Source organism: Ptiloglossa arizonensis, chromosome 4 (assembly GCF_051014685.1).
Source record: "Ptiloglossa arizonensis isolate GNS036 chromosome 4, iyPtiAriz1_principal, whole genome shotgun sequence".
Lineage (NCBI taxonomy): Eukaryota > Metazoa > Arthropoda > Insecta > Hymenoptera > Colletidae > Ptiloglossa > Ptiloglossa arizonensis.
The window spans coordinates 17,882,032-17,906,646 of NC_135051.1; the positions used below are offsets into that span (position 1 = coordinate 17,882,032).

General features: G+C 40.1%; 1 protein-coding gene and 1 long non-coding RNA gene across 19 annotated transcripts in view; one reads left to right on the top strand and one right to left on the bottom strand.

Moving 5' to 3' along the window:
* Mtd (TLD domain-containing protein mustard) overlaps positions 1 to 24,615 on the bottom strand; it is a 252,832-nt gene that overhangs the window by 23,748 nt on the left and 204,469 nt on the right. For 13 of the 18 annotated variants that reach the window (XM_076308377.1, XM_076308372.1, XM_076308371.1 and 10 more), the window contains 3 exons: positions 23,711 to 23,873; positions 16,873 to 17,101; positions 14,760 to 14,846 (listed from right to left, as the gene is read on the bottom strand). In XM_076308377.1, coding sequence (XP_076164492.1) covers positions 14,760 to 14,846; positions 16,873 to 17,101; positions 23,711 to 23,873 — 479 coding nt within the window. Of the gene's footprint in view, positions 1 to 1,314; positions 2,458 to 14,759; positions 14,847 to 16,872; positions 17,102 to 18,470; positions 20,538 to 23,710; positions 23,874 to 24,615 lie in introns of those variants that run through there. The other 5 variants (XM_076308365.1, XM_076308367.1, XM_076308369.1 and 2 more) reach the window with 3 other exon arrangements.
* Positions 20,623 to 21,867, top strand: LOC143145214 (uncharacterized). Its single transcript, XR_012991641.1, has 3 exons — positions 20,623 to 20,785; positions 20,967 to 21,291; positions 21,371 to 21,867. It is a non-coding gene; the product is annotated as an uncharacterized LOC143145214 (long non-coding RNA).

The following is a 24,615-nucleotide window of genomic DNA, read 5'->3' on the forward strand; positions in this document are numbered from 1 at the left end:
AATACACGAAGTGTACTTGGCATACTCGGTGTACTCGGTACTTAAATATTTCCGATATCGACTCTCGTTTAATATCTACGGCAATAAATTTGAGATAAACACGGAGCTTGTTAATTCTACATTAATAATTCATTTACATCATTTTGATTGAAATGCATTACTTTCGTTTGGAATTAATAGGAAATAAAATTGTTTTATACCAATGTACTTGAACTTGTTGCTCATTGTTATTCATTGTTTACAATTTTATGGTAATCATAATAATCTCAAGATTAGTGGGATGAGTATATTACTTAAAATTTCGAGTATTCGAATACATTCAGTACTTGAACACTCGAGTACTGTATTCGAATTTCAAGTACGCGAATACTAGCAGTACTCAGTTCAAATTTCGAGTATGTAAACATTTTCAATACCTGATTATAATTTTCGGTATTCAAACAGATTGAGTACTCGAACATTTCAAATACTCGATTCAAATTTCGAGTACGCAAACATTTTCAGTACCTGACTAGAATTTTCGGTATTCAAACAGATTGAGTACTCGAACATTTCAAATACTCGATTCAAGTTTTCGGTATTTAAACAGATTGAGTACTCGAACATTTCAAATACTCGATTCAAATTTTCGGTATGCGAATACTTCGAGTACTCGGATATTTTCAGCATTCGACTCGAGTCTCGTGCTACTCGAACGTTTCGAATACACCCACAGCCTTAAGCTTCCATCAATACCTTTCGAAGCTACCCAACGAGTGTGCGTAATAGAAAGTACGAATCCGTATGTGCATTTGCCGCAATAAAAATGTGCACCAAGGGTGAAAAGTTCGTTGCGGAGAACACGTGTCGTGAGCCGATACGCGTTGAGAAATTTATTCGAACAGAAAAAATTCAGCTCGTCTTGAATAACTACAGTTGTTATCTACGCGCATACGCATGTGGATAATTATGATTTGTTAGCATACTCGAATGTTGTTTGCCGGTGCTTCTTTATATATTCAGTGTATGTACTGTGTAACTATCTTTTGATACGGTATATATTCGTACGGTTCGAATTATTCTCGAGTACGTGACCTATCGAGAAACAAAAATTCTTTCGGATTGGTGCGAGTCGTCGGAGGGGAGAAATTGACGTTCTCACTTTGTCTCCGAGAGATCGAGACGCCATGAATGAAGCGACGGTGACGATCACGATAAAACTGAATCCCGAGCAAGTAAGAAATGAATTTTTTCGGTAGAATATTTCAATCGTGGATGCATAGACGTTTCTCGATAAATAAACAAATTACTGAAGAATTTCTTAATTGTATTTACCTTCGTCCTTTGTTTCAGGAACTTGGAGAGCTTTGTGATGGGTTTCGGCATCTTTGGCCTCGGCATTTTGACTAGATTCGTTCGCGACTGGACGAAATTCGATTCACTTTCACTGTACGCTCGTTCTTCTTTTATCACAGTTACTGCGTCGCGGATAAGGGGTTTACATAATGCTCGCGGTGTTTCGTGCCCGAACACGGGACGAGGACCTCGCTACCACCGTGTTCGATCGCTCGAACCTTTCTGGAAGCTAGAAAGTTTTTCACCCGGTGTACGCCACCCTGAGATTGCTCCTCGAAAACACTTTGCACGAGGAGAGAGAGAAAAAGAAAGAGAGAGAGTCTCTCGGCGTGAATTTTTCGCAAAACGTTATCGTCCGCGCCCCGTATGGCGAGCGATAAAATTTCTATAAGCTCTCTGTCGCTCGAGAATTTACGTCGTACACCTCCTACGTTTAATAGTCTCGCGCGTGTACAAAGGATTTCTACGGAGATCACGATTGTTTAATTAACGATCGTTCTTTTCTTTTTCTTTTTTTTTTTTTTTTAAAGAGAATTTCAGATTTCGTCGACTCGAATCAGTTGAGATGTAGTCTCGCGAGAGATACACCTTCGACTTCGACCGAAAAAAAAGCTTCGTTTTGTTTTCGCGTGAGCGGATCGATCGTCACGGAGATACAAAATTCACGCTTCACTTCATCGACGACTGAAGCAACACTGAAGAGCTTCGCGCTTTCGGGGTGAGTCTAATACGCGTACCTAGGGGAAAGGCGTGGTGGGGAGGGGATAGGGCGTACGAGCCACTACGTTGCGCACGCCGTACTGCGCAGCACGTGGTCTACCGGCTGGACCGCCGCACTGTTTTTTCCTCGCGAGCATGTGTCACGTTACGGTTCGTTTTTGGACCCGTGCCCGACGAAAAGCACGTCAGGAATATTGTATTTTCGACCTGTGACTGTCAACTACATCGTCGCCGGAAAGATAAAAGAAATACGGCTTTGTTCTTGCACGTGTTCGCGTACCGGTATCGACAGACACGGGTCCGAATTTTTTTTTCCAAGACGTACAGGGTCCGAATCTTTTTTCCCGTAACGCAGAGGGACCAGAACCGAGACTGCGAATCGAATTCTTCCGTACTCGAGTATTCGAACACGGTGACTGGACTACTCGGTAAATATAATTCGAATACTATCTGGTAAATTCGTAGTATTTCAGTAGGGTGAATTTGAACCATGAATCGAGTTCTTTGCGTCGTTTTTTAAATTTCGAAAAGAAATTATGATCAAAAGTAAAGGTTACTTCCATACGAGATGGATGACTCGACGAAAAATATTACCGAGTATTTCACAAAATTGAACACTGTGTAAAGATTCGAAGCTTTTATGGTTCTACCATATGCTGTAAATACGTGACCAGCGCAACGTGCTTATAGTCACGTCCGCTTTAAGTGCAACAATACTTGTTTTCCACGAAGATACGGAGCTTATTGTTGAATTTTCATGCTCCATTAAGTACGTTAATATGTTTACTAACTCTATTCCAATTTATAATATTTCGAACAAAAGTTAACGTTAAATTTTAAAAAATTGCTTGTTGTCATTTTGAACTTAATGGCAGTTAATTTTCCGTCGTCAATATTATCGCTGAACAAATTGTTAATAACAAAGTATATTCCAAATATTCCGGAACAAATCTTAAAAGTAAAATCTTTCTTTTCAATATACGAAATCTGTTACAAAGCTTTCCAAGTTCTTGAAATAAACATCGAGGGTAAATATAAATCCTCCGGTTCAAACGTCCGTGCATCCGTAACTAAAATATTTTCCTTAACGTTACAAATGTTGCAACATCTATTCGCAAATGATTTTAGAAATCTTTAGACATATGTTTCTCTCAATGACTCAACATTGTTGTATACAATACTTCGTTCGATAAGCCGCCGTCGTCCACTCGCGCCTCTTTTTTTTCTTTTAAATAATAAGGAAAATCAACGGTAGCGATAGATTGTTTTCTTCCATCCGAAACACCAGAATACACGCTCTGCTTTGTGTTATGATTGTATGCATATTGGGGAATCCCCTCAGGGGCTGAACATCTCCGAGAAAAAAATAGAAATGACGCAAAAGAACGTCAAATTTGGCAACTAACTGATACACATTCCTTTCACAATGGACTGTGTATCGGGAGTCGTTAAAAACAAATTTTCCATTAGTGGATAACAAAGAGATTATCTTCTTTTTGCGTATTAAGTGAATGTGTCGTCGGAAAAAAACGACGGGAAAATTATTGAAAAAATTTTCGAATTAACGTACGTGATTGTTTCAATTCGTTTCATTTTGTAAAAATAAGGTAACCACTTGAAAAACGACACGTTTTCCTCAAATAAAAAGTGTACCGGTATTTACACAATGAATCGTTCATTTTCCCCTTCCTTTTTATATTATTGTGTGCCCATTAGGAGGTCCCAAACGAAACAGCTCTCTGAAAATAGTTACCATGATGAAAGACCTGCTCCGACTGGACTACGATGCCTTAGCACGTCCGCCATACACCTCAGCTGTGTCCTAATCCAATGGATTTTCATTTGTTTACATTATTAAAGAATTCTCGGAGCGGAGAGAAATTCTGATTGCGAGAGGGGTGCAAAAGAACACTTGGAACAATTTTCTATTTTTTCTTTAACGTTTAAGGTCACGTCCACCCGCTAGGGTCATTAGCGATCATACTAGTGAACATTGTATATATAAACTGAGTGACGAAGATTGATGTCTTGTAGAAAATCGAGCATTTTTTCACACGAGAGAACATAGAATAATTCTCTGCGTTGAAAAATGGGGAATTTTGCGAACGGAGGATTGTAAATTCGCCCAAAAGATATGGAAATGTTATGAAGCACATTGAAATTTAACCGAATAAAGATACTTGTATAAAAAAGAAATCAATTTATTAACTAATTTAGTATATGTCCCAATAACAGTCCCTGCAACTACCATTGAAATTATTTGATTTGATAAGGAAATAATGTACGATGAATCGTGAACAGAACTGTTTCAATATTAAATTTCGACCTCGTTTTTACGTAACAGCGTGTAAACATTACGTAATTGTTTATATTACGACGCTTAAAAATAAATATTTAGAGGTGAATGTCCCGTTAAGCACAAAGAATGCAACTAACGTGAGTAGAAACTACGGGGAATTGTTATAGTCTGACAAAGTCAGTAATTTTACTATTTGTAGTAAATAAATATATACTATTATAGTATAATAAATATATAATATACTATTTCTTACTAATACCTAAGAATCATTGCCTTTCGAGCGACAGTAATAGAGTCACATTGAACTTCGGTGTAGATTTTCGATGAATTGGTACTCGATTCATCGTACAAAAAGAATGTTCACGCATAAAAGAGGCGTTCAACAACGGTACGCTCCAATACGGAACGATTTTTAGGTCGTGTTACTTTGAAAATAATTAAACGAAGCTTAAAGTGGCCGTAATTGGGACAGTTATCGTATACGAGCGGTTCGACGCTTCGTGTCTCGATTTCTGGCACCGCGAATCGCGAGATTACAAGCATCGCGACCGTAACGAAGCTTCCTCCACGTTCCACGTACGACGCGAACACAATCGAACGACTCGCGAGGCAAACAATCGCGATAAGTGTAATGGAATTGCGATCGGGGGCCCTCCGCGCGAATTTAACGATCACCACGGTGAAAAATACGTTCCCGTGTTGCTACGTTGCCCGATTATTTAACGCATCGATGCATCTGTGTCAATTCCACGTCGCCCGTGTTAATTCGTAGCGGCGGACAGGCCCGTCGTATCTGGAACGCGAGCGAAGCGCGAGCTTCCGTGATGCATGGATCTCCTCAACGTAAATTGAATTACGATCGGTAATTAGTCGAAAGAAGTTTACGTTCCCGTGACGCATGCGCGTATATCTCCCTCGATAAAACGCGACGATGCTCCTCCGGAGTCGTGCTCCCGAGTTCCCCGGCTCGTAAAAACGATTAGTTCTGACAACAATGCTCTTGGTGGCAATATCTTCACCAAATTACGCGCGCACGGTCATCAACGAAATCGTGCTCGATTGTAAAAAAACGTATCGCGCGGCTTGTTTCGTCGAACGATGTTCGTCTTATTCGTTCGAAATGGTGTCCATCGGTTTCGAGCGACCGTATCGTTGAATTCGAAATTTTTTCGATACTTTTCGTATTTCAACGAGATTGAATTGAGGTTAGGTTCTCGATAAGTACAAGTTGCGCGCTTAGATATTTTTAAAATACATTTTCAATTATTGTTTGGTTGTTTGTACAGTAAATAGTCTCGGTGGATTTAGAAAGTTCGAACGAAGATGTAAACTTTCTAAGAAATAAATTTATACTTATTATATTTCGAAGAAAATATTCTCGATAGATTCAAGTTCGAACAAAGATGGAAACTTTCTAAACAGTAATTGAAACTGCGAGCGAGGAAAGTATTCGAACGGATTTGTCCCGGTACTCTGTTGTACCGAGTGGACGAAAATATGGAATCTTTCGCAGGAACAAATTCTTCGCGACAAAATAAACCGAAAAGTCTTTTACCATTTTGCGATCTGAAGCCTCGTTATCGAGATACAAACGGTTAAAGTTTTTACTCGTGAGAGAGTCACGGACGTGTGCTACTCGCGTGCGCGCGCAGCGCGCGGTCAGCTGACCTGCAATATAAATAGCGTGTATCGGGAGTCGCATCGGTAAACTTTAACTGCTTGTACCTCGATAACGAAGCGTCGGATTGCAAAATGGTACAGGACTTTTCGATTTCTTTTCTCGCGAGGATTACGAAGAATGTACACTTGCGTTTACACCTTGAGTATAATGCTATCAAGGTGAAAGAAAATAGCTAAAACAGTTGCTGTGGATGTCTCGATCGCAATAAATTCGATACTTCGTACGAGATTATGTTTCTTGTTTCATAGGACATTCCAAATCACGTATTCGAAATTTTGTGAAAATATAGCTCGAGACACTTACGACTCTAGCTACTCTAGACTCTATTATAATCTAGAAACTATATCCCTTCTACTCAGCTTCGCTGTTACATTAAGTACAGCTCGAGAATCAATGAATCAACGACAAAGTATCACCGTTTAACCTGTAATTATAAGCAGTAAAGCGTTCAAAGATCGAAGAGATCAAACGCAAATAGCATTCGTCGATTACGTCGTTTCCCTGTAAAAATCCCCGAACGATTCACGGACCCCGTTTCACTCTCGCCGAGTCCACCATGAGTCGATAAACGTAATCGAGTTCTCAATTACAACGGCCACAGTGCGCTATAGGAATGTAGGCTGTCGCGGAATTAATTCTTAACTACCGTTCGCTTTGAGAAAACCAGCTGCTCTCGCGTGCAGTCCTAGTATCGCAGTTGCACTTTCTGTTAGCATCGTTTAAAGGCCGCGATAAAATATGCAACACGCCGCGCGTTTGCGTTTCCTCGAGTTTCTTCAAACACCGATGGAAGGGTAGAAGTGTGGGCGGGGTGGGGGGACACGGAGGAGGAATTGTTCGATCGTTCGTCGATTTAATAATTTTTGTTCAATATCGCATTTCCGAGTCCTGTTAATTTTATGCAACGACGAGTCCCCGCGCTTGGCGACATTACGCGGGGGCGTGCTGCATTTACGTAGCATTCTATTTTAAGATGAACGGTGTACGGTATACTCACGACAATTATTTTCACGCCGAGGAAACGCTCGAAGAACCGTGAATGGGCAATCTGTAAATGCTCGCGATTGAAACGAAACGTTGAACTCTTTTTTTTTGTTTTTTTTTATAGCTTTCTCTCTTTCGATGTCGAAACCACGTGTCCTTTACAGACACCCCGTATAACGCGACGTGATCGTAAAATCGAGCTAAAACGAGAACGGAGGGAACGTTTAAGGAGCTGCGAATAGACATCACGATGTGCTTGCAAACTAAAATTAAACATTCAACTTTTTTTCTTTTTTTGTTTTGCGCCAGAACGGCGTCTCCTTTGCGAAACACCCCGTATATAACGAGATCGCGAAACAAAGCCCGAAACGGGAGTGGGGAAAAAAGGGGTCGACTGTAAAAATCGAGTCGGTAAAAATAACTCGGTACTAATACAATCGAAATGTACAAACATTTTTTTATCGATAAATTTCCGACGTGGAGAAATGAGAATTCTCGGTGAGAAAGTAAAAAATCGTCGATAAATTTGGGTCGTAATGATTCTATCTTCTTTCTAGGGGGCACGTGCGAAAAGGATTTGAAAATCGTTATCGTACTGAAAAAAAAAAGAAAAAATCAGGGGGAGGTGGTAAATTTATTCAGGGCCGTGGATCGTATCTTACCGTTGAAGTAACCGATTGTTTACCGAATAATCACAAAGAGCGCGCAGATTATAGAGATCAATGACTCTCTATACGTATCTCGAACGTCCCGGTTTGCGTGTTGGATAAATAAACAACGCGAAGATTTTTACCGCTCCGACACAGAATGTGTACAGATAATTTCGCTGGTCAAATTTTCCACTAGGTCTACGTGATGTATTCTGTCACGTACGACATGATAATGCGCACAATGGAGAGGGAGACTATAGTGTTAGCTATTAATCCTTTGGGATCCAATCCGCTTTAAAACCCCGAAACAATGAAGCGTATCGAAGAAGGTTGGGCAGATTGTTAAATCGGATCGAAAGTTAGACAAACAATATTAATCCGGATTGAATGTTAATAGTGTTAGAACCTAACTCGAGAGACTCATCGGTAGAACCTGGACAATGGAAGCTACGATTTCGTGGTGTGAACGACCGTGATGGAAATTTTTGGTAATTTCGGGGACCCCACTCGGGCTATCTTGTTTGTTATTCATCATCGTTCAATGGGCCGTATTTTTTCACGCATGCAGCGAAACTGTTTCTGTAGATAATTATTGGCACGATGCAAACACAACTCTAACTCGAAAGAAAAACTTCGAATACCGAGGTCTTGGAAAGTTTTGAAATAATTCTATGAGATTAAAGTAGCGTGCAGAAACGTTATTTCCAGGGACGAAATATTCTGTTCAGAGTAAACAAAACTTCAATCTGATATTGACTCGTGACCTCTATCAATCTTGTAACGAAGCATTGCATCATTGGGGAAAAATAAATATTTATATTTCGAGCGATTATTTGCATGTTACAATATTCCGTGTAATTGAAAAAGTACTTGTATCTACCGATATCGCCGAAGAGGTTAAGAGATTAATAATCGTTAATAATCTCTGTTCAAGGGGTCGATCGCGATGAAAAAATTACAAGTGACGTAATTGAATTATTAATATAAATACGCGCACAATTAGTCACCTTGACGCGAGTCTTGGGAAAAAGAAATTGTTCAAACGCATCGTTTCATTGACAAGTTTTATTAATGCATAAACATTATCGATGTTGACCTTTATATACCGTATTTTCATTAGGTCTTGATTTATTACGCACAAAAAAGGTCGTCTTTGTATATTTTCATATCTCAGATTAAAGTTTCGTCCGTCTTTTGTTCGATTGTACTCCAAAACTATGCCTATCCATGATACATAGTATTCTCTTAAGTTTGAGTTTACTTAATCTCTTCTACAATACCGACACATTCGTGTATTTTTATTTTCTAAATTATTTCAAGTAATGTATCATGGAGGTAATCGCTAGAATTATGTAAAAACATATTCCAATTATATCTCTCAATGACATAATCGTTGGAAAATTGTTAGAGGTCATGGAATCGATATCAATTTTGAGCTTCGTTTATCTCGAACGGCATAATTTCCATTCTGAAGAGGTTAAGGCGCTACTTTCGTTTCTCGAAGTATTAATAGAGAGTTCGAACCTGTATCTTCCACTTAACCTTTCCCGGATGCTGTCACATTACTTTCTAAATTGTTCCAAACATTGTAATACGAAAGTAACCGTCGAACTTCTGGACAAATGTATAGAATCGCATCTCTCAACGGTATAATGTATCGTGAGAAGATCGACGAAGGCACAGAGTACGTCGAAAGTGTCACGAGGACAATCTATGAAAAGGGGAATCGTGTATCGTCGAGCAATCTCGCTGCCCGACGACGTATGCGCACGCCTAAAACTGCGCGCAACAGATGGAAAAGAACCGCTCGATGGAATGTATTGTTTACTCTGTCTCGGGTCCAGCAACGCGTTACAGGTTGGCGTCGTGTTTCTCGCCCATAGAGCAATTTTAGCAGAGAGGCGGCGAAACTCTGGCTAATGGAACGAAGACGGAATCTTGGCAACTGGCCGAAAAACCGTGCCGCGAAGGTTACGGATTCCGTGGCCGACGGGCGTCCTCGGGATTGATGCGAAACAACTTGTGGACGGAAACATCGATCTTCGTTTTTGGAAAGAGGGTTCATCAAGTTCATCCTGCCTCGTGTGCGCATCGATCGTGCTTTATGCAATCGGTCCGGGGTATCGGGAACTTTAACCTCTTTGCTCGCTACGTGTTAAATTTATTACGTCGAATTTTATACGTTTCAAATAAATTTGGTACACGACTAGGGAAAATTGAAACGATACACACGATAAACGTACGAAACGTACAACGATTATGAGATCTATCGAAGAATTTGTCTAATTGTACAAATAAAAATAATAATAATATTGCAGTAGAATCGTATACAAAATATATAATAGAAGTATCGAGTAATTGAAAGAAAAGAAAGTACCCAAATAAAGATACGTAACAGTGCAACGGCATTAACAAAATACAGCTGTGAGTTGTTGGTAACTTGACCTCGATCGTACGTGTGAGAATGTTAACGCTAACTGTGATAGATTACATATTACATTTTTTTCCGAGGACCTTGATTCTCCTTTACGTGTTACCTGTGTGACTCGATGCTTATTTATTTTGCTGTTCATAAGTCACCATACGTACGTACGCTTCGTACTTGTGAACTTGTATAGTAATTTATTTATACCCCATTAGAATCATTCTCTACTTATACCGAAAGGTATAATGTTCTACCTATATCTCCCGTTAATATAAATAAATTATTGACGTAGATCTACCGTGACGAATCGTACAAGGTATTCGGTAGAACTAGAAGGGTGGGGGAACGAGGTAGATCACTTCTATACATTCGAACATAGTAACCGACGACAGAACAAAGAAAACCTACGCTATTTCTGAAACGACGATTGAAGTGCAACTAAAGCACGGCCGATCGAATTCTATTTACAGTTTAATGTCAAAGATTTTCACCGACCTTGTGAGAAGAGTTCATAATTTCATTCAATATTTTAACAAAATTGATTCTACAATCCGTGACCCTGCAAAGAACTTTCACGAGTTCGTTTTAGAAAAAAAAAAAAAAGAACTTTCATTCGTTGAAAAGTGTTGAAACTTTAACGTTTACACGATAACCGTCCATTCTCGCCAAGTCTGCGAACGTGGCTCGCGCGTGTCCACTTCTGAATGAAAAATAACTTCAGCCAGCCTGGCTACGATAGTCATTCACAGAGATATGATAAACAAGACGCGATTTCTGCCTGATGAACACGGTGCACCGACCTCGGCTCGATCCACCCACGAGTTAAATAGTATTTTCTGCTTTTCGAGCGGAATGTACTACAAGCGGTTATAAAGAATGCCTTTCAGCGATGTCGACGATGCGAGAGAAATCAACCTTCTCGCTCGTAACTTGTCTTTTCTCACGATAGCAAGGCTATTAATCGACACTTGATGCGATATAAAGTCTTAACAATCGAAATAATCATTTTTTCGAATATTACGATCATTGAATTCGAATTCCAACCAATCGCCATTTTCGTTGTGTTGCTTCTAACCTTCGCGCGATCGAGTGCCCATTCAGATCCATTTTTAATGGTTGATTACGTGGCTCGATTTCACTAATTCACCTAACTGTTCTCGTGTGAAAATAACTTTGGCACTTTTCCGATAACCTCGATTCTTTCTCGGAAGATTATTAAACGACGCCTCCCCTGTTCGCCAACGAAGGAATTTTAATCCCTGTTCCCGGAAATTCTAACCTCCAAACGACAGGACCGAGGCCTGTTTCGCCATTGAAACTTTTACGCACGAGATGGGCACTTCTCCAATAATGCGTTTAGACGTGGCTACGTAAAATTTAGTATCGTCTCGTTAACGGTTCACGAATCGGGGACTGTTCAGTGTAACAGTGTAATAATATACTTGACCTACAAAATGGAACAGAAATTTCTAGTAATTGTGAACAGCAAGAAGAGGTAATAGAATTACAGAACTGAAAAATGGAACAAAGAATTTACACAAAGTAAAAAAAAAGTTTGTAAGCTATTCGAAACTTTATGACGATAAAATTAGTCAAAATTTGTGTAAATTATAAAGAGTAGGTAAATATTTGTATCCTTCTGTGTATAAAAAATGTGTCCTCTTAAAATAGTCTCTTAAAAATGTTAAAGTATAAACTGTCTCGGGGCAAAAAGACCCTGTATTAATTTCCGTGAAACTGGTAAAAAAAAAATTCACAAAAGAAATTCAGTCGACAAGTTATTCAAACATTTGACAAGCCAGATCTACGTACATAAATATAGATTTATCAGCGAAATCTGTGCGAAAATAGACAGAGATTCGTCGCCGTCGCTCTCATTGTCCTAACAGGCTAGAGAGGCGTACGAGCACGATGAACATCCTGTTTGGCAAATGAAGCCACCATTGAACGAAAGGAATGACGCGCATAACGTGAGCCCACGACCTTCCGGAAATAAACATTTACGACTCATTAACCTCTTGCTATAAAAAAAAAAAAAACAAAATACACAAGAAGTGACAGAAATTACTAATCCTTTTTTTCCGCCACTAATTCACTCGAATAAGTAGTTTTTAAACAAATCTCGATGATCCAGATGCTTAACCCTCGAAAACTTTCATAAATATTTTTCTTACACCCTGTGTATAATTTTTTAAGGCACGCATCTAATTTTAGACTGTCTCGTAAACAGATGCCACGTGGTTTTGATATCTAGATTGATGTAGAAGCCAGTGGCCATTTGTTTAAATTTACATGGAATTTTCACATCCCCTTGATCTTGTTTTTCCTTTTCGGCTGAGAATGCACTGTTTGTGGTAATTAAGAGATTACCGGCTCAAATTTATCATTTGGTAGAATGTTCTCTGATTAAAAATCTCGATGCTCGGCACAGAACGTGCTATGGAATTTGGTTGCATCGTCGAAACAATAATCTGAATTGGGTACTCCTTGGGTACCTCAATATTTTTCAAACGAAACTTCACGTTCTCTTCGGCAGATTACGATAAGGCCTGTTGCTACTTGCATCAAAATCAATATTAAGATTCTTATTCGGACCGAGGTAATTTTTATTTATCGCTTTCGACCTCTTAATTTGGGTTATCTAGAGAATGATGCAAGATACAGAAATATGTCGTCGAAAAGTGTAGTGTACGCGTAAAGTATAATATACAGTATACAAAAATATTTAGCCCACGAAATGTAAAACATACACACACATATATATATATATATTTTTGTTCTATATAGAATAAAAAAACAATACATCGACTTGGTGCATTTAAAGCCATTTAATTCTGCCTACGAGTTTTGCTCTTTAACCATCCTCGTTACGTATTCGGTAAAATTAATGTCGCGTTGAAGGCACGGTATTTTCATACGTCTGACACCAATGAACCTGAGCCGGTAATTGTTGCGAGCAACAGTACTATCGCGTCCGACAATTATTGAAACTAGTTGCGACTGCTTCGATCCAAAAGATACCCGCGGCAGATAAGCGAGCGTCGCGACGTCTGGAAATAGCGGCTATGCAATCGTTTGCACAGAAAAATCTGATACGCGGTGTCAGTTGTTCGTCTTGCGAGACGAACGCAACCGCATGATTCTTTTTTACATCAGTGTGGTGTGTTGCAGTGCAGTGGGGTTTGCGATTCATGCCGCGCAATTCGCGTCCAATCGACGACGAAATTTCTACGAACGAGACGCGATGAAGTCCAACAAGCTGTACACAAAACAAACGTACACGCAGCATGCATGTTCAATATTTTGCCTCGCGGACACGTTATCGCGGTGTAGTATTTTTGTTAAAGGGGTCAACGAAAGAATTCTAAATACAGAGGGAAACGTGTCGACAGAGACGAACGACGATTGAAGATACACTGACAAAACTTATCCCGACGAACAGGCAACCAGCGTCGCTGGTTGAGAACAAGTGTCGCATGGTGCGCAAGCTAGATGCGCGTAAAACTACAGGTTGACGATTGCCGTATGGTGCGGTCAAATAGTTTCTGCGCATCTAGCTTGCGCACCACGCGACGTCTGTTCTCAACCAGCGACACCGATCTACCTGTAACGTCGCGACGAGTTTTGCATCGCCCGATGTAAATACACACGAGGAGATCGACCGCGATGGCGGGTTCAAGAACATCAAGAAAGATGGTTCGAGGAAACTGTGTGCGTTGTGTGGCCCGCGATCGCAGCGCATCGAACAGTTTTACCTCGACTTTTTGGGGGAAATAACCTCTCTCGGAACGTTACCGGTACAATCTGACGCGGGAAACAGTCGGTCCGAGTTCGTATTTCGAACATCCGAAGCGTACGGAGGAAACCAACGAAAACGAGCGACTTACGGTCGTGTAAAAAGGCAAATGTAAACATGGAACAAGATACGGTGGACTTGGTCAGCTAAGCTCTTCGAGCTCTCTATGAACTGTAATTTACGTGGATTTGAAGATTATTTTTTACGATTGATCACTCTTTAAGCGTTTCCCGTGACCATTCATGACACCTGCCAAGAAATATTACAAATCGTTTGGCACTGATGCAACACGGCGGATTATAAGACAGACGTAGATAAGTTGTAGCTAACAGCATTTAAAACGACGTTTTTCTCGCGAATTATGTTTCATACAAAAAATTTTATTTGTTCGTTAAGCAAAACGTGAATTCATAATCCGAAATGTGTTTGCCCACACTTGGATAAACATTTGCGCTAGAAATATAAGCCACGTATCGTTGTAATTATTCGAATTTAAATATTCACACACGTTTTGTAATTTTGTAATCCATTCCTCGACAATTATAGCTTCTTCCATGTAAACACGTTTCTTTTTTTCTTTTTCACGTAACATTCCGGTTTCCTCCTTAGGATGTTATCCAATTTGTCGAGACTCGATCGATTCGATGATTTTCAACCATCGAAGCGACAACAAAGCGTCAGAGAATCGCGACCGACCGATTGACAATAGTGGGACGGACAGCAGCGTCGCGTGACGATGGTGCACCATAGTTCCGGGGACTAAGCGGCGGGTGTGGCTGTGTAAACTAGAAGGTGCTTTACTGAACATCGAGCAATCGGGGTGCCTATATAAAACGACCGTCAAAGGGAGGATCGGGGAAACTCGGTACCTCCGGGTCCTGGATCTGCTCGAAATCCGCCGACGTGCTCGACGTCTTCAGGATGCTGTACAGCTTTACGTACGGGGCCTTGATCAGCTGTTAGCCAATATAATCGGCCATTTTTAGCTGTTTCTTTACTGGCTTTCCGCCCAGATAGCTCGATCCTCGCGGCGATCGCAGTTTCGCGTACATCGGAAATAATAATTCACGATCCTAATTTTTTTTCTAAATGGCTATCACTTGCTAACTTGTTAATACTTATATATTGTATCTCTGTGTGATCTTCAACACCCGCTATGTTACATTATATAATATTTTTTCTTCTCCAAATTAAATGTGTTGTTTGGAAAGTCATTTCGTTTTTTTTTTTTTTTTTTTGTGAAAATGAAACACGATTTTTTTAGAGTGTATAAACAATTTTATTAAATTATATATTCTCCATTTTGGAAAACGAAATTACTTTTCGAGCAATATTTTATTTTACTTCTTCTGCGTCTATTTTTATTAGAATTTTTTGTATCGAAATTTCAAATAAATTAAATCTTATCGATTCTCTTATTTACTACCCTTCACATTTATCGTGTTCCATTTGCTCGTGTGCTCGAGTTTATCATTACAGCGAATAAAGTCGTTCGGTAAAAAAATTCGAGAATACCGAAATGGTGGTGACTCGATATTGAAAGAGGACTTGTTTGCGGATCGAACGTTCGGTTGGCAAATTTTCGCACGGCTGAGGAAACATCGACTGTTTGCACTTCGTGGCGGACGACGTTTAACGCGGTACGAGAAATCACGAGTGCCTCGACGCGAGGATCGAGCCGCTGGGAATGCTAAAGGCTAGCGTTCCCTTTGTTTTGAAAAATGAAAAATTTCATCGGCCATAAAAAACAGAAGCTCAACAGAGGTATGCTCGCGTTTGAAAACAGAATCGAATGTGCGTGTCGAGAAAGGTGCTACCGGTTTGATGATGATCGGTGGTGTGGTCTCGAAGTGGGTGCAATGAACACGAATGAAAACGAGGAATGCCAGAGAGAGAGAGAGAGAGAGAGAGAGAGAGAGAGAGAGACGAAAGCGCGGTGCGCTCGAACGATGACCGCCACGTGACGGTGAAAAATCAAAACGTGGAAATGTGACATGTGGACGCGTTGACGCGAAGTGCTCGAGAAACAAAACTGTACCAACGGTGCCAGGCGATAACTCGACCGAGGTGCAGGAACTGAGATCCAAGAGAACGATGAATTCGTGAGGACGTGAAACGAACGAGAACAAATCAATTCGTGCTGTGAATAATGAAGAATCGGCACGACGTGATGATGATGCATTATCACGCTGAGCGATCGTCTCGTTGATCTTTGCGTCGAAGATACAGTAGTCTCCTCGATAACCGTTTGAACATCTCCCTCGATAATTGAACCACGACTATAATAACAACGATATATCATAACAACGATAATCGAGTGAATTTTTATTTACTCGTTGACTAATGAAAAATTGAATTTCAACACTTTCAAGCACCATTCGGATTACCTTCAATTGCAAGCCAACCGTCCCCAAAGTTGTCACTGTATTTCCCTCGCTCTTAACCTCGTCAATGTATAGAAAATCTAACGAGACGGAGAGATATCGCAGATCAAGTTTCACTTACCTGCTTCTTAGATTGTCACAAGTTTAGAGCGAGCGTCACTCGAGAATGATGCACAGTTAGCAGCGGTGGGGGTAATAAGACAACTCCGTGACAACTTGAGAGACACTGCTGTACTTAACGTTCAAAGTAGTCCGAAGTAGGTCGTGTTTAGGTTCATTCTCACCGAGAGAACCTCTCGAAAACATTGTCGATGCTTTCGTGACGGTATAGTAATATACAAAAATGAAGATTTCCAAATTTTGCGATCAATTATCGAGGGGCTACTGTAACTCGATCTTACGTTTCTAAATTTCGAAAGTGGTCGACGCTGTCTACGAAGGAATATTAAAAAGAAAAAATAAAAGATTTCTTTCTCGCGAGTTCAGCGTGCTAACGACGAACGATTCGATGGCAAAATGAAACTTCGAACGATAAGATAAATGGTCCAACAGTGATTTATAGGCTAGAGCTACGGAATCGTCGAAACGAATGACTCACCTCCCATGATTCTCTCGTCAGCTCGGAGATCTCGTCGCCATCTTGATTACGGGCCTTGCCCTCCTCTGTCGATTCGCCACCTTCTCTAGGTTCGTGGGGTGACAACTCGGGGGACAAATCCGTGTCAGTGTCAGACAGGATGTAGCCCCGTTCCCGCCAGTAATTCTCATCGAGTTCCCCATAAAGGGACGGTACCCACGCGTGAATGAACCTGTAGAGATCGTCCACTCTGCGAACAACAATAACATGTGGATGTTAATTGACGTTTATGGAACTTGTCGTTTTTTCTCTCCGCTGCTATTGTTCCCTATTGTTCATCGTTATCATCGTTTCGATAACGACGATCATTTTACGTAATATCTCGTTCGTGTTTGTAGTTTTCCGTTTCTCATTACGAGGAATACGATTTATTTCTCCAATTGCAACCTAAGTGTTATTGGCACTTCCGATGATGTCGTTCGACAAGTTATGACAGGATGACAGATTGAAAAATGAGGTAGCATCTGGAAATTGTTAAACTAATCTGTCGCTTGAAGGTATAGATCTCGAATCGATTTTTTAAAGTGAAATGTAAGTAGAATATATGTTTTTTTTTTCAAGCGATGGATAAACATTTTCATTGCAAATTTGCATAGTAGTTTAAGAAAGAAACTTCTAGATATTTCCTTGTTTTTTTTTTTTTGCCTGTCAATCTGTCGTAATGCGAACACATATTGCGACAGATTGTACAACTCTGTGCAATCTACAGCAGTGTTTCTCAACCGTTTCGATCGACGTTACATTTCGAATTTAATTGAATTTCTGCAAATCACGATCATTTTTCAAATAAAAATGTTTAAATTTTTGTTTATTGTGAAATAAATACTCGTATGAAGTATAACGAAGTTAAGTATAGTTAAAAAAAAGTTTATTTTTATTTCTATTTGTTCAATGAAATTTATCAAAAATGTAACATATTGAAAATATAAAATATTTTTGCGACACGTCTGTGTCACTCTCGTGACGCACAAGTGTCACAAGTGTGTCGCGGTGTACGGATTGGGAAACACTGCTCTACAGTTACCATTCAATCAGTTGTGTCAGCGATAACTATACATCATTATTATAAGAGAAATTGTTCATCTGTGTCGACTATTTTCAATTATATTCTCGCGAAGTGAATCTTATAAATAGAATTACCTAAAAATATTTTGCCCTATTTCATCTATTCAAATGTATTTAAAACAGTCGTATTCAAATGTGTTTAAAATTAGCGCAAGCTATTTTCCACTAAATATCCACGGAAACATTTGCCTAAAAGAATAGTCCTCTCAGCATACAAAGAAAAACATACATCCATTAAAACAAACATATTTCTATTTTAACCTAGTTATCTCCCAGACTCACATACACTAACAAATGAGTGTCACGTGCGAGTATCTAGATCTAAAAACACCTTTCCCAACGTCGAACGAAATATTCCTTATTTCACAAAATTGTCCAATTTAAACGGTACCGTTTAATTCATTTTCTCCGTATCTCGTAGCGCGATTCATAACCGGTAAAAAAAAATTAAAAAAAAAAAAAGAAGAAGGAGCGATCACAAGTGTTGGTACTACCTTCGATTGACGAACGGCAGGAAGTTGTTCACTGCGTTGGACACGTGCTCGTTATAAACGAAATTCATCGCGTTCCCCACTGTGTTTAATGCCCAGTTCATCCTGCTATATTAGGTGACGTTCTATTCGGCGATTAGTTCAACCGTGTGCACTGGTGTTCGATCCGACACAACGAGAGAGACTTTCTCTATCGAGCGCACGTGTGTCTCGATCGTCGTCGACCCTGCAAGGACGTTTCCTATTTCTTCGCTAACGACTGTGTCTCTTGCCCCCCTTTTCCTGGGATGCAGAGACCGAACAGGCACGCTCCCACTCGGGCGCAAACGCTTCGAGACGCTATTTTTGAGCTACAACTGCATTTCGGGCCGACCAGGCCCGGCGGGTGTGTCTGTTTAAACGCGCGTGCAATTGTTATTGCAGCGGTCGGTCGCGTTACTGCGGAATTCTATGAAATTCGAGAACACGCCGCGACCGCGCACCATGTGACTTCTTTTTTATCGCCGAAAGAGACGATAGAGGGCCGTGACGTAACAGAGGAGAATCCTAGCGCGCGACACTTGGCGTCGTTGTTGTCGCTCGGATAATTAACGGGATGAGTCACGACGGAATCGTGTGTATGTACTCGCTGCGATTACCTGAGATGACGTAAGCCGTGTTGCGACACTACCCGTTAGATAAACGTACTCGATTCCTACGACCAAAAGTGGATTCGGATTGTTTGCGACAAATTGCGCGAAAGATCGAAATACGCATATGCACGGTGTCACGCGGGAGAGACTGGGGAGGGAAAAACGACGTGGAACGTTCGAACGAGTGGCCTGATCGACCTTGTTCTCGAGTTAGAGCAATTTTTGCGTTTCAAACAGGCTAGGGTGCATATTGAACGAAATATTGTTCGGGGGAATGCTGAACGAAATATTTCGATCCGAGATCGATTTCGTTGTAAATATTTTTTCGAGGTTATGTCGAGTGCAACTGTCACGGATCAATCACTCATTGTGTTCTCGTTCTAGATCACGTGCTCTCGTTCGTCATCGTTATCAATAAATCGAATTATCAGTTTTCTTTTAATAATGCGTAAACTAACGGGTGAAAATTTGCGATTGTATTTAATACAGATGGACCTGCGGGTCTGGTAGTTTCGCAAGAAGAGATGTCGAATATCGTACAAATTCCCCAAATTAGCCGTATCTCGTACACGAAGTGTACACGGACGGAGATATACGATTGGTTTACCCACAGGTTTACAATCGACTTTTTCCAACGAGAATAACTACTTCCAACCGAGATAAGGTGCCTTCCAGAACGATAGAAACACCTTAGAGAACAACAATTCTAAAAGCGCGATAAACGTTAGAAAGAAAATTACAATATTACAATGCACGTATGTATCTTCAATACGTATTTTTTTTCTCAAAAAGGTTTCCTTCGGTACAAACTATACGAAGAAAATAAAATGGGTAAATCACGTCTCATAAAATTCCTCCCCGAAAAAGAGATCTGGAACATCACCCAATTTCGAACGAAATTGAATAAATCAAATCTCGAGAATGTTTCGGCAAGTCCCGAGCGTGCACTACGCTACGTTTATCGCAACTGCATTCCACCCATGGGTGTCATCCTCAGCTTATCGTAAGGAACTATCCACCGAGACCAGTTTCTCGGCGTCTATCAACTCTAGATGGCCGGATAACGCCCTCGGGGTAGCCTCTAGCCGGTCGTGCACCGTGAAGCGACAAGGGGTCAGCGAGGGGATAGGTTGTTTCGCTCGATGACACCGTGGAGCGGAGAGAGAGAGAGATAAAGAGAGAAAGAAAAACAAAGAGAGTCACGACACAGTCTCGTGTTACCTAATCTCCGCACGCGTCACAGCCCCGGCCCCTGCCCTGTCCTTTCGATTTCTCGGCGAACGATCACCGTGAACGCTCGCCGGACCAACACGGCCGCGTGGATCGACACTCGCGAAACGAGCGCGCGCGAGACACGAGAATTATGAGTTCCCGAACGTTTCGTCGGATCAGGTACGCAGCGTTCCCGACGCGTTTTCTTCGCGCGACTAGACTAGTACCATGGTCACGAGCACGGAACGGAAAAGTTTGCAGGCACGTTCGACGATACGCCGAGTGACTTGGCGCAAACGTCACGTGACGCGGCTCGCTCGGTTTACGTGTACCCGTTAAAACGCTCGCGTATCAAAATCCGATCGGCTCCGATTCTCGAGAGGGGACCGAAGGTTGCGGTGATGCGCGATGCCGGCGAGATCGCGCTGGAACGATTTTGTTACGGTTGGGATTCGCGTGCCTGAAACTGGGTCGGTCAGTGTACAATTTTGACACGTACTCGAGTACCGACGATTCGAATACTCGACCGTTTCGAACGCAATTCGAATGTTTTGCGTATCGATCGAGTCTTCGAATACTTGGACAATTTGAATAGCACGTTGTGGATCGATAGATTTTTGTTTTTTACATTTGTTCTTTTTTTTAAATTTGACAGGAAGTGACAGTCGAATACTGAGATATTTGAATAATGGTATTCGAACGATACTCGTGTACTCGATTTGACTAATATTCGAATGCTCAACGTTCGATCGATATTCGAACAATCGAATTTTAAATTGGCGAGGACCACGCCTTGTGTCCACAATAACCATGTACGTCAATTATCATCGTCTTCATTGCAGTAATGAGATAGCATTACGTCACGCATTCATCTTGTCATCGTACCCGTCTCACGTTAAATGCTTTTACACGCTTCGACGTTGCGGATAATACGAAATGGAACTGTAAACTGCGTATGCGAATATTTACACTTTGTTATGGTAATTAGATTATTTCAATACATGTACCGGCACGTCATGATACCGACACAAGTTCTCTCATTTCTATAGTTTTTTCCAGGTACTCGTGTTGCGGTTCAAATTAAGCATTCAAGGGCCGCGAAAACCCATCAAATCGTTTTATGACCGACTCGTAAACCGTGATTTTTGACAGCACCAGATGTACCTGGTCCTATTGGTGGCCATTTTGAACCGTTACTCTTCGAAGGCTGAATTCCTGAACAATGTTAGCAAGGAAATTAACGACTTTCTCTAAAAATTATACCGGTTTTGGCAATTACAAAATACAAATTCTCTACCAATGACGTTATGAAAATTATAACCTGTTCGGGTACTAAATATAACCTATAAGACGTCATGTTAACCTTAAAGGCGGATACGCAATCAACGTTCGGTTACTGTATTGTATAGTATGTTAAAAAAATGGACTTTGGATTTTTAATAGTCAGAGAGTATTCAATCGTGACTCAACCGAGTTAAAATGTTTAGTTAACAATGATCGAAAAATAAACACGGCCCAAATGTCACTGTTTGTCGAGTATGTAGATTACGAGACTCCAAAGGGGTGAATATAATCTGGAGATTACTTTCCTCAAGGTTTCAGAGGTTATCTTCGTGTAAATTGTAGAACGATAACAGAACGAAATTAACCACCTGTGGTAACACAATTCCATTTATATACCTCCAGTAAACTTTCGAAACCAAAAAGTTATTGCATAATTCCTCTGACTTGTCGGAAAGTAAATTTTATTAATGGTGAATACACACATTTATCTGGAAAAAATTCTTCACGTTCGACTCCTTCTTTGAAAAATTATAACATTTCACTATGATCTTTTTAATCTTCAGAAATTATCATGTATGAAAAAAAAAAATTTTTTTTTAAATAAATTAAAAGATACAAAATGTGAGATTCGATAAACAATCACCAGCCTACGGAGACTCGAGAGACCATCTATAGTAAACAACGACCAACGAACAAAATTATTCGGATGATCTCCTCTAATTCAATAGATATTAAAATTTATATACTAGTATTATCAAAGAGTATTATCAAACTCGTTCTAAAGTTTTCTCACATATTCGAATAATGCAAAAAAAAAAATAAATAAATAAATAAATAAAAATATTTATATTTTTTCTCGAAAAAAGAAAATAAATAAATAAAAATATTTATATTTTTTCTCGAAAAAAGAAAATAAATAAATAAAAATAGTTATATTTTTTCTCGAAAAAAAAATTAAATAACGAGTAAAAAAATTGATCGGCACCAATAATGACCAGGAGACAAATAGTCATCGACGCGTGGTGATGTTGACAAACTTTAATGAGTCAAGGGGGCGTATAAATAACGAATCCGGCGGCAGAGATCTATTTTGCGACTCTCGGGCCGGACCACGTGCCCCGATCGTACGTTCTGGCTGCTGTCGGAGTTTTCGGCGCTCAAATTTACAAAAATAACACGATCCCGCGAGAATTTCTCGACAGCGACCAGATTCGCTCGGTTTCGCCCTCTTGAAAACATCATACGAAAATAATTCTCCCGGCGCGTGGGAGCGATCGGTTTATCGTTTCTTCCGGTCGAGCGCATTCTTCCGCGGAAGTGACAGTAGAGGGAATTACAGAAATAGACGCCGATTGGAAACTAATCTTTACACGATTACTCTCAGAATTTCCTTTACCGAGAACTGTTATTTCGCGGAGGTTAGGTTCGACTATTTTGCACGTGACGATTTCCATGAAATTTTTCAAAACGGGGTGAAACATTTTCACTAAAATTAACAATTCCATTAATCGACGTATACGTATCGTTTGCGCACGTATAAACTGAAATTAACGAGAACAATCGCCCGAGATTCAATTATTCAAAATTAAAATCCAAATTTGGTTATTTCGAATAAAAATTGAAATATTGTATTGTTAAACGTAAAAATTCAAATTTAATTATTCGAAAAAATGAAATTGTATTATTTAGAATGCAAAGTGGAAATTTAATTACTCAGTACGATAGTTGTTATTTAATTATTCTTAGCAAATATTGAAATTCAATTGTTCAAAATAATTGGGAACAATTCGAGTAACATAAAAGTTTCAAACAATTTGAAACATTCGTCGTGATTAACTATTGATTACTAATTTCTATTGGGTTGTTCGGAAAGTCATTTCGTTTTCCAAAATGGAGAATATATAATTTAATAAAATATTTATACACTCTAAAAAAATCGTATTTCATTTTCACCAAAAAGAAAAAAAAACGAAATGACTTTCCGAACCATCTAATAGTTCTAAAAGAGGCGAGGGACAAAAGACTTTGACTTTGATCCTTGGTTCCACGCAGTCGCCCTCTGTTGGCTCCTCGCGCAGATGTAAGAAGAAGTATAAAAATAGGAGGTTTGTTTACCTGTTGCGGGGCACGCTGAACCAGTACTCGGGTCGCAGTTTCTTCTTCCCGTAGCTCATAATAGGCGTCGAACGCGGAATCTTCTTATCTTTCGGTCTTCCGGTTCGCAGTCTCAGGTACAGTGGTGGATCCTCGCAAGAACGGGCCGGTCGTGGTATAAGTTCTATGTAATGCAACAGAACGATTCAATGTAACACACGTCTTGCATCTTAATTCAAGCGTTTCTTATTCGCGACACGACCGCGCCGACTACTCGCTTCAACGCGCGGCAAAACTCGACACGCTACCAGCGTAGGCGATTCTTTTCAATTAAATATTTATACTCGTTTGTAAGATACATCTGCTGCGCAGTATGCATACACAGTCGGTTACAGGAGAGATAGAGAGAGATAGAGAGAAAGAAAGAGAAAAAAAAATATACGTAAGAAGCCCTTTTCGGAGAGTACCTTATAAAAGCGTTACACAAGTCGCACACAGTAGAGGGTGGGTCGCTAGAAATAGACTATTTTAATATCTTCCGATATTATGCTCGGTCGATACTTATTATCGCAACAATGTCTAAAAAGAACGTGGACGACTCGAAAGGGCTAATGTAACACTATTTTAAATTTTGTATATTACTTATCTTCGATAAGTTAATTTTTTCTTTTTAAATATGTAATCAATAACATAGAAATTTGCTACAATGTGATACTACTTCAACACCTTGAGGAGAGGGTAAGCGCATATCGAACTATGAATGTCGTAACCCGTGCGGTGAACGCCCATAGGCGTCTGGAGAGTATAGGTAAGAAACGCGACCGTGAGGTATCCGCACGTAGGGTGCGTTCGAAGTTAAAATCCTCCAAATAAATTTCCAAAATTGAAACTAATCTAAAAATTGTCCCTTCGCGTTGTCCACTGTT